At 38.1% G+C, this 11259-nt stretch overlaps 1 protein-coding gene across 2 annotated transcripts; it reads right to left on the reverse strand.

The window, feature by feature from the left end:
- Positions 1-1007: 1007 nt before the first annotated feature.
- On the reverse strand, positions 1008-10641 carry fzd6 (frizzled class receptor 6). Of its 2 annotated transcripts, none has more exons than XM_053488096.1 (6): positions 10413-10641; positions 7933-8315; positions 6140-6336; positions 5026-6040; positions 4785-4933; positions 1008-3002 (listed from the first exon to the last, which is right to left on the reverse strand). In XM_053488096.1, exons 2-6 carry the CDS (start codon positions 8110-8112, stop codon positions 2618-2620), a joined length of 1926 nt encoding a protein of 641 aa, XP_053344071.1. In that variant the 5' UTR covers positions 8113-8315; positions 10413-10641; the 3' UTR covers positions 1008-2617. The 2 variants fall into 2 exon arrangements, with proteins under 2 accessions (XP_053344071.1, XP_053344070.1); XM_053488095.1 differs by having other exon boundaries at positions 10409-10641.
- Positions 10642-11259: the final 618 nt, after the last annotated feature.

Consider the following 11259-nt stretch of genomic DNA (forward strand, 5'->3'; position numbering starts at 1 on the left):
CATTTACTATTTTATCATATTGTGTTTATTATAAAATGTGTAGAATGTGAATGTTTATAGCATTTAGCAAGAACATGTAGCAAGTACAAAGTATAAATTACATTGAATACATACAGATAAAAAAATCTTTTACAAAATACCAACATTAAAGAACATTCTATTTTAAAGTCCATTTTGACACTGTGGCATAGAAGTCTAGAGTGCTAGCAGGCTGTTCTAACTCATTTTATTCCCCTTTACCACATAAATACACATTTTGCAAATGAAATATTTTAAATGTATACATTCACTGTTTCTACTGTAATTAGAAAAAAATTGCTAAATACTTTCTAGACATTAAGCATTTCATAATGTCCAGTAGTTAAAGAGTACTTCTCTTACATTAAAACAACGCTAATTTCCTTTAAGACAAACTAAAAAAAAATTTTTTTTTTGCTACTTTGATTTTTGTGTTTCTGCTTGCAGCAACAAGTACTTTAAATAGCACAAAGAAGTAAATGAATAAAGTAAATCATTTAACATGCACACAAACAGAATTGAAAACGGACATTTGACAGAACAATGATAAACCTACTATAATAAAAAAAATACAAAAATAAAATAAAATCAGTGGCATCTCTGAAATGACACCACATCATCATCATCATAGCAAAACAAGAAACAAGGTACAGATTTAAGAAATCCAGTAGGAAAATATTTGAAATAAAATCATAGCCTCCTAATAATCCTCCAAGTATGAGAGAAAACAGAGGTTGTGTTGTGGCACACCAGGTAGTGTTACTGTCTTGCATGGTTTCATGCTTTTTTTTTTACCTCCCAAACCTGTAGGTACATTAGCTATTCTAATTTGTAAATGAGTGTGATCGCATGTTTGATACTCGGTGATGGGCTCGCATCCCATAGAGGGCATCCTGCATTCCATATTTCAGTTTATATGAAAATAACATAGAAATGTTCCTACAATTATAATTCAATTTTGGAATGTATTGTCATGTGTCTTAGAATGAATGTCAAGTACAACCACAATGATTGTTTTGAATATTTTAGTTGAATATAAAAATGATCATTGTGAAAAAGTGTTGTGCTACCTTCTGATTTAATCTAAAACACTGTGTGTATGTATATGTATGTGTATATAAAGCAACAACAAATACAATGAATGTATATTTTTCGGCAGGTTCCTTAAGAGGTAAGGATCGATCTCTATGTAAATATACAGTCTATGCTGTAAATTTAATGCCTGACCAAAAGCTACATGAGAAAATACTACATCAACTCTATAGTGTTAATACCCTTCAAGTCTACTTGCATTAAAAAAAAACCCTCTACATCCAGTGTAACAGATTCCAAAATATTTAGGAAAAACATGGAAGGAAAAAAAAAACACTAAAAGTGGATTAATAAAAAAAAAAAAAAGGCTTACTCTTGACCAGCCCTTAAGTAACATTTCCAAAATATTTAATAAATTGTCTCATTTTTCAGGTGTTTTTTTATGAGTGAAATACTACATTACAGTATGACACATTGCAACATATTTCCGGATTCAGACACCTCATCTGGCCTGATGAGACTTGTAGGTAAAACAGTTCTGTGCAGTGTCTACATATTTAATGAATTGGACTCGTCTCTATGGCCTGGGGGCAGAATGAATAATTGTGCTTTAGAAATGAGAACAACAGGCTCCTGTGCCTTGTTTTGACATCACAAGATAAACACAAAAACAGTTAAGACGACACTCTGGGGAAACATTACATTGGTTGAGATGCCTGCAGTTTCTTTTGGTTAAAGTAAATCTGACTTACATGGCAAGCTTGTCACCAAATAACGCATCATAAAAAATAATAATAAATAAAGCTTGAATGTAAAACAAACGAATAAGACATAGCAGAATTTGATCCATGACTACACTTGTTCTGTAAAGCGGGAGTGTCAACTTATCAGGCCACATTACACTTCATTTATCAACATAGAATATAATATAATAAGATTATGTGCTCATTAATTTTAAGCCATGATATTAATCACAGTGATATTCATGGTCTTTGACACAACAAAGCAAAGTAATTTAACTTTTACTAAGGGCACACCCTCGTGCTTTTCATGAAATAGCAACAAAAACAAGATTAATCCAGTGTTTAATAATAAATAATCTATCATTAATAATATTTTCAAAATTTTACTCATTTAACTTGCAATACAGTGTGTTTACAGTATGCTTAAAATAAATAAAAGGATTGGGCCATTCAACGAAGAAAACAATGGCGCAACAGTTTTATTGGTTTAAATTTATTGGTTCAGTCTTTGTCTCAGAATTATTTGTCTCAATCACATGTATTCACCACCTCGAACTCCCTTCAATTTGACAGTGTAACTGAAATAAGGGGATTTTTTAATTTGAGGATATTATTTCATAATGGCATAAAAAAAAGTTTAATCGATAATAATAAAACATTTTTTATTAATGTTTTATTGTATTTTTTCTTTTATCAATTACTGTTGTACTTTGGTTCCCAGTAGAAAAACAGAGACTACCTCTTTTAGTTTTACCAACACATTTAAATTTATATTAATTTGGGTCAGGTTAGAATCTTTTCTTTGATGCTGTTTAATCACATCACTAACATTCAGGCAGACTCTGCAGAGGCTCCCCATTGCCACTGGCCCCAACAGAACTGCCAGCTTTGCTGCTCTTTCGTTCCTTGCTGTTCTGGCTAGATACCTTTGCTGATGCAGCCTGTTCCAGTACAGATGATTTAGATGAACCGCGCCTCTCAGACCCTGATACAGGTGTTCCCTTGTAGTAGTTGCTAGTGGTCATACTCAGGTCATGGTTAGTGGTGACTGTTGTCTGCGCACTGGTGTTGGTGCCCATGGACTTGGAGATGACTTTGAGCTTGTGCGAGTTGGACTTGTAGTGCTTTTTCTTATGCTGTACACGGCTGTTGTGCTTCAGGAAGAAATCGCAAGATTCCTGCAAGACACGCCGACTCTCACTGATAGGGCTGTGAGAGAGAGGTGGGGTGGGAAAAGAAAGAGAAAATTTTAATCTTGATGTTAATGAGACCAGCTCGATCTTTCAATGCAAAAGACAGTGATGAGACATTGTTGCAAAAAAACAAAAAAAAAAAAAAAAAAAAAAAAACGTTACACGCTGATACTCAAATAACAGAACACAAAAAAGTTCAGTTGGGGATGTTTCTCTCTTAACTAAGGTTACTAAATCCAGTGGCAGTAGATGATCACTAGATATGATGATCATTGTTTTTTGACTACAATCCTTATATTTAAAGCAATATGGTATCAAATACAAGCTTCACAACAAAGAGAAATTAGTTGACGACACACCAATCATAATATAAACACCACATAACATTTACAATAATTATCAATTATATACAAGCGGGTATCAAAATGTTTTGAAATTTTCCGCTGTATGTTCTCCCTCAGACGCCTTAAAACCTGGCAAGGTGATGAGTATGCACTTGATTAAGCTAATCCTTCTCGCCTTTTTCGGGTTGTGGAGATGATGGACACTTCCACTGTTGAGACTACTGCTTCGTCTCAGAGTCGTACCCATACACCCAAGTTTGGCCACCAGTAATGGTCCTCGACATAAAGGACAGGACACCCACAGCACACCGACAGAGCTTTTGGCAGACTAATACACAATGTTCCTTCTGCTCCTGGGTCAGCAGCAACTTGTTGCAATGTTGTGGATTGTTCTCTGACGATTATCATGCACAAGTTGCCGAATGGTTTCTGCATCTTCGGGAGTTGAGCTTGTTAAAGGTCTTCCTGATCTCTCATTTATTCAGAAACACTTATCCTGCATGTTGTAAGGCTGCATTTAAATCTCCACTCAAATCTCTATTTAAACCTCCGTCTGAATCGTCATTTATTTGTAAATATCTTAAATTATTACTCTCTCTTTATCACTTACTACTTTGTTACCTTTGTTATCAGTGTTATCTTGTTTCATTTATCCTTGGTTTGATTTAAAAGGCGACTTTGGGTGACCAAAAAGGCATGTAAATAAAATGCATTATTATTAGTGGCTTCCAGCGATGTTCGTCTGCTCTTAAAGTGCTTGCCATTCAAAGCACCTCGAACGACTCATTGGAGCATCGTTGTAAACTTGAAGAATCATGTCAAACAGTTCTGGGGCACAACTGCCCAGTTTTATGCAAAATTTCACCTTCACTCTTCGTTCTAACTTGCTGTCTAAAATGAAATATCAGACACGGTAACGCAAGTCATCAGAATATCACCAGTTGCACAGCCAGCATGTACACAGGACTATGTCTTTCGGCACACTGACTTATGAAGGTCAGTGCTCCCTGTGACATGTACCTTGTGCTGCAATTTGCTGGCATGTTACAAAACTGGTCTTGAAACTTTTTGATACCCCCGCGTACCAGTAAACTGGTGGCCATCTATGCCTGCAAGGACCAAAGACTACGCCGTTTGGTCTGATCCCATAGAAAAGCCAATGCAGCACAACACAACAAAAAAAAGAGGTCTTGTGTAGTTGAGCTGCCCAGGCACCACAAGGGGGGACTAACCAATATTGGGCATAATGTTTTGTGTTGTAAGGTTATGGCTAATGTATGATTTACTAGCTAATTACCCAATCAGAGAACAAATAAATTTTTAACAAAGAAACACTTCTTTTCCCAATGATTTTTCTGCAAACTGAACCATAAATTATCTACACAGTTTTGCTTCATGGCTTACAGTATTGTAAATTGTAGTTTTAGCATTATTCTGATTCTTAGAGGTCTTACTCTTTCTTGTGAGTTCTGTTGAAAAAGTATGCCCACTCGGACCAGGTCTTCTTGCTGCTAACCCAAAAAACTGCAGAGATGCCCACTACAAGTTTCATTAGGTATTTAATCAGGAACAGAGATAGGTCTGGCCGAGCAGCATCAATTTTCTAGAAAAGAGACAACAGCACACGACATCAAAGTTCTTTCATTCTTTGATTCATTCCATCATTCAGTACAATACAAGAAAATCAGGACTTACTCTGTAGGGGCAGGGAATGCTATACTCCTGACAGTGCTCATTGATCCATGTGTTCTCCCATTTGCTGCGCATGGCCTGTTCGTACAGGTAGCAGCCCAGCAGTGTGAGCAGGGGGAGCAGGTACAGGCCACTGAACACACCTATACGTATCATGAATTTCTTCAGCTTCTCTTGGTTGTGCTCATCATGCTGGATCACTTGTCGTACATGGTTAAGTGAAACAATGCCAGCAAGGAGGAGTGTGAGTCCAGCTATCACACCAAGAGCCTGTGGAGCCAGCACGAACCATCTCAGGGCTGCTAGGTCATACAAGCCCACAAAACACACACCACTGATACCATCCCCCTCAACTTTATTAAAAGCCAGCAGTATGACAGTTAGGCTCCCTGGGAGGCCCCAAGCAACTGCATGGAAATAGACAGCCTTCTTTTCAATGGCCTCACAGCTCCACTTGGGCCTTGCTGCAAGAAACCAGGTGATGGTAAGAATAACCCACCAGACCATTCCAGCAGTGAAGAAAAAGTAGAGCATCATGAAGATCAGTGTACAGACTTTGCTCTGGCTGCCTTGCACCACGGTGGATACAGTGCCAAGCATGCTAGGCTTGTTACATGCTGCCCCATCACCCAGCAGGAATCCGATAAAGTAAATGAGAGAAACAATGCTGTAGCATATGGCATAAAAGACAATTGGCCGCTCTGGATAGCGGAAACGCTTGACGTTGATGAGGAAGGTAAAAAAAGTAAATAATGTGGCACACAAGCAAATAATGGAAGAAATGCCGATAAACATCTTGGCAAACTTAATCTCGTGTGCCTTGAAGTACATGTTGTCACATGGAGGAGCACAGTCCTGAGCACCCAGGAAGGATGAACCCTGACCAGGACGGGTCTTCAGCTGTAAGGGACACCAGAAGCCCAGATCTCTGCTGGCTGATGAAGATGTCTTAGGTGTTGTAATGTCGTTTTGGACCATGTCATTAGATTCATCTTCAGATGTGTGACAGGGCTTTAGCCTAAACACAAAAATAATAATTGATTAAATATTACAAACATTTAAAACGGATTAAAAAAACATTTTAAAAAAGAAGAATGTGCTGTGTGTGTTTTTTCACCCTTCACAAGATAGCTCCGGAGGCCAAGTAAGGTCAAAGGTATGCAGGTCTTTTCTACAGTCAGAGAGGACACGCACACAGTGCTCTCTACAGGGCTGGTGCACTTGTGTCTGCTGTGTACACTCTGGAACAAAGGCCTGGCACAGGAACAAATGCACATCTGGCGAACACTTTAGATTAACCAGTGGCATGAAGTGCTGCAAATGCAAAAACAGGGGTTGAACTGAATATGTCTTGGGCAAAGTGGAAAATCATCGCCTTCTTGTGGCTATTACTGAATATACAAAATATTTTAATAAAATAAAATAAAAAGTTCCTCTAATGTTTGAAAATTGTAGGGTATAAAACAAGAAGTCCCACTAAAAGTGGTCAGAAAGTACCTTAATGAAACTGATTCCTTAGTTTCACATTTTGCTAAGGTTATTCCTAAAACTGATATATTTAATAAGCGTTCTGGATGCAATGATACCAATAACATATCATGAATTAGTCAGATACTGCTGCACAATCTAAATAAATAAAAGTTATGTCTGTACATTGGTGAGAACTCACTCTTTCAGTAATATCTTTATGTTTTATACATAGAAGACCCAAAACCACTCTCAATTTTTTTTTGTCTGTATGTCATTATGTCTGTATGTATCTATCACAACATCACGCATGCAAACTGTCTGGACACAATTTAATAAAACTTTGCCAGTTTGTCTGTATTTGCCCGAAGTTTAATCTGCTCCATAAATGAAATCAAAATGTTGAACAGAAGGGACGTTATGAGCAGTTATGTGCCAGACTACGTCACAGCATCTAACACTTTTTGAACAATTATTTGGACACTTTTTACCTTGAGGTGGGCGTGTCCATACTCGTCACTCAACAGTGCCGATCAACACGATAGTTTGCCATAAATACACAGAGTATGCGAAAGACACAGGAACAATACACCTACAAAGTGCCCAAATCCTTACTGAACACAAATCAAACTGCAACACAGCATGGCTTACTCCAAAAAAATGGCACACTAAAAACTGAACCTTCAAACATAATTGGGCAGATCAAAGTTTAAAACCAGTTTGTCTCATATGTTCCAAAACTATTTTATATATGCGTTTCTCCCTTTAATCACTTTTAAAAAATAAATACGGTTAAACATGCTATCGTTTCAGAATAAGCCCATGCCATAGGGGGAAAACATCCATTGATAATTTGCTCCTTTAAATCAAAACACTGATATATTTTTTTCTTGTCCTTTGATCAAAAATTCACACTGCGATTATTTTGACACATATTGTGATTGAGACTTAAACTGCATAATGTAACTATTAAATTGTACTATTTAGTATTTCAAACTAATTTATATAGACTAAAAGCTAGTAGTTGCATTAAGGCTTATCAACTTATATTTATAAATGTCTCATGTGTTTATTAGTTTCCAGCCTAAGGCTTTCAGTTGAACAGTTTTAGTATAATATAGTGGAGACGCTGTGTCCCCAAGTCATGTTCAGTATACCTCAGGCAAAACTCCACATTAATTATTGATTATGTATACATTAACTGTAATACATCGCACCTTGTTGCATTTAAATGTTGATTTGTATGCGAGCAGAAGTGAGCAGATTCAAAACAAAAACAAGAAACCTGCCTAAATCCAATCCTGCAAACAATATCTTAAATTACCATGCAATTATAATTACCATCAGCAGTTTGAAGTGTTTGACACCCAACACTGAGTTACTGACCGAATAAACACAAATAGCACACATTTTAGTGTGGCCAGTGTTTAGATAAAGTCCTACCTGCAGCTTGCTGGCAGCGATGTCCTGGTCGTAGTGCTCAAGCATGTTAGGGAAGAAAGTCATGTTGTATGGCATCTTGTCACACCATCGCACCTGCACAGGTTCACAGGTGAACAGGCTATGTGTCAGGCATGTGTCCAGTAGCACTGCACACACACCCAGCCAGAGCCAACTCCACATGGTGAAAAGCTACTCCACGCTGATTAGCTCTGTTGTACAAAATCAAAATCACTTAGTCCTTTAACATGGGCACAGCAGAAAGAGTGTGTCGGTTGGCTTTTGGGCAAACGTTTTGGCTGCATCCATGGAGACAGGCAGCACCTCGACTTTGTGACCACAATCCAGATTCATGAAGCACGAATCACTCCGAAACACAGGGCAGTCTGAAGCAAAGATTCACACAACAGAGTCAGTGTCAGGCAACTTACAGAATGCAGTAAGCATGCCGCACAATTTAAACATTTGTTCAATTGTCCAGTCTGACATACGCTACTCACTTATCCTCTATACCGCATATCCGGTACAGGGCTTATCACGGAAGACTTGTGCACAAGGCATAGTACACCCTAAACGGGGTGCAAGTCCATCAAAGGGCACAGACACACACTCACTCACACACTAAGGCAATTTGGAAACACCAATTAGCCTAACCAGCGTATTTTTCGATCGTGAAAAAAAAAGAGTAACTAGAGGAAACTCCACGCACTAGTGATGGGAAGTTTGTATCATTTTATTAACTCGGTTATTTGATTCTCGTTCAATAAAATGAGCCAATATTTATTAGTCATTTAGTTCATTATCCAGAGAAGGACCAGCTCCAGCTGTATTCTGCTTTATGATGGTTGGAGCTACACATGCTGCTTCTGTGCTTCCAGTGCTCCAGACCCCATCTACCCTCTGCACCTACTGACTCCCTGTGCTGAACTGGACTTCATGTTAATTTAAAGAACTTCTGTTATATTGAACTTTCAGCTGCATGACACACATGATGGTATCTCATTTCCATCCGTTATCACCCAAATGAGGATGGGTTTCATGATTGAGTCTGGTTCCTCTCAAGGTTTCTTCCTATTGCCATCTCAGGGAGTTTTTCCTTGCCACTGTCGCCGTCACCCTTGGCTTGCTCATCAGAGACATTTCATTCATTATTCATTCATTCATCTCATTATTACCTAGACACATTTGTCTCACACATACACACTTCCATACATTCTTTTTTTTTTTTTAAGTTTTTTTCTGAAGCTGCTTTGAGACAATGAACATTGTTAAAAGCACTATATAAATAAAATTAAATTAAATTGAATTTATTCGGACCAAAAGATTTGATCTTTACAGCCACCAAACCCGGGTGCTCACTGTCAATTTGAGTTTTGAGGTGTACTCTAAACTATTTGCATTTCATTGTGTAGGGTGGGAGTGAATGATTAGCCTTGTTTGAAAGTTTGATTAGAAATAATACGTATGGTGGATGACAGGGAAACGTGCTGCGGCTCAGTTAAACGCTAATCTTTTGTATTTGAAGTTAGTGTGTATTTTTTAAATGCTGTGAGATAAGGAAGGGTTACATTTAAATACTCGTTAAAATATCTTAAAAAAAAAAAAATCACGATACTTGGGTATGATCATAATATCGGATCGGGGGGTGACTGGTGAATCCTAGTCCTAGTTCTGAAGAAGTGACTGGGGTTTGAAGACTTGCGCTGCCAGTAATGTGTAAAGCTCTCATCGAGCTAAACGCGGAGTATTAAACTTTTTAAAAAGTTCTTTGTTTGTTTACCACACAGTCCTACATGTTATTTCAAAATTGACTCGGTATTGTTTAAAAATAATAAATAAAAACGGAAAAACACTACGAATAAAGGAAAAACACTGATGTGAATGGACGTGTCGGAACTTTTGACTGACACACACAAGACGCACGCGATTCTTCATACGGAATCCGTTTTCAAAAACTTTAATGAGAGGATTTATGGAAAAAGACGCGGAAATTAAACAAATGCGATTATATCAGGCTCTCAGTTACAATTAAGTTGTAGCTAATTAAGAAAAAAACGTGTATATATATGAGGACACTGGTTGAGAGACAGACACGCTGCTGATCCTGGAATGTCGGGAAGTTTGTTTTCAGTCCACGCCTTGAAGTCGACCCTATTTACCTTAGTATAAGATGTATACAGTATATATACTTACAACAGCCTAAATTACCCGGTTTATTCATTCAAAGTGCACAAAACAACAGACGCTTGCAAGAATTCGACTCTCAGTCTCGACTATTTCCCGAAGTTCGGCAGAGCGGAGGTTTCCTTTGTCCCCTGCGGAAGTCTCATGTCGACCATTTCAAAGTAGAGCCGTAGTTTTCATGACTTCATGACACCCCATAAAACCAAACACGGAATATACGATAGAAATGACCTTTATTCGCTTTGTTACTTTTGTTCTATTTTGTAGCTTGAGTAATGTAAGTTATACCACTTACGTACATTCCTGTTCAGCAGCTTCAAAAACAAAGTTCCAGCTCCTCTATTACAGTACAGTCGGAGCTCCACGCAGGTTAACGCTTTCTGTCAACTTCAGGGATGAGTTTCAATACGGCAGAACTCGTGTAGTCGTTATAATCTGTCATTCATATGCACCAAATAATAAACCAGAGAAACGAGCTTGAAAATCAACGTGAAACCATGGAGCGTGTGGACATGGACACCGAGAGCAGCTGAAATGTGAAGCCGAAACGTTCTTAGACGCCCTCTAGTGGCTGTTTTTTGAACACCAGCCAGCCGCGTGCTGTTTTATGTAATGTCATAAAATACAGTATGTATATACTGTACATTAGTTTGCCCAGGCCCCACCTGTATGTTCGTCAACAAATTAGGGTGTTTCACTCACTCATCCACCGTCTCTACTGCTTTATTCTGTGTACAAGATTGCAGGAGCCTGGAGCCTATCCCAGGAAACTCAGAGCACAAGATACATCCTAGACAAAGTTTCAATCTATTGCAGGGCACACACACACATGCACACACTCACACGTTCATTCACACACTGTATGTCTTTGGAAGGAAACCGGAGAACCCGGAGGAAACCCACCAAGCACGGGAAGAACATGGAAGCAACATGCACACAGACCCTGAGGTAGTCAGTATGGATACACAGTATGCATATACATTGATTTGCTCAGTGAAATGTTTTAATTACAGTTTTTTTTTTACAGCAGGCTAACTTGTTTTGTGATTACAGATTTGTGTCATGATGTACTGTAGGTTTAAGGCCCGACCGCTCTAAAGATTGTTTCTTTGTCAACGATTAGGTTGTTTTACATGAAAGGTAAAA

The sequence above is a fragment of the Clarias gariepinus genome, chromosome 26 (assembly GCF_024256425.1).
Source record: "Clarias gariepinus isolate MV-2021 ecotype Netherlands chromosome 26, CGAR_prim_01v2, whole genome shotgun sequence".
Classification (NCBI taxonomy): Eukaryota; Metazoa; Chordata; class Actinopteri; order Siluriformes; family Clariidae; genus Clarias; species Clarias gariepinus.

What these genes read in the sequence shown, in the direction of transcription:
- fzd6 (XM_053488096.1), bottom strand. Translation starts at nt 8,112, where the DNA reads ATGTGGAGTTGGCTCTGGCTGGGTGTGTGTGCAGTGCTACTGGACACA. An exon ending in CCGGAGCTATCTTGTGAAGG is followed by an intron (nt 6,041 to 6,139) that starts GTGAAAAAACAC and finishes TTTTGTGTTTAG; the next exon opens with GCTAAAGCCCTGTCACACAT. An exon ending in AACAGAACTCACAAGAAAGA is followed by an intron (nt 3,003 to 4,784) that starts GTAAGACCTCTA and finishes TCTCTCTCACAG; the next exon opens with CCCTATCAGTGAGAGTCGGC.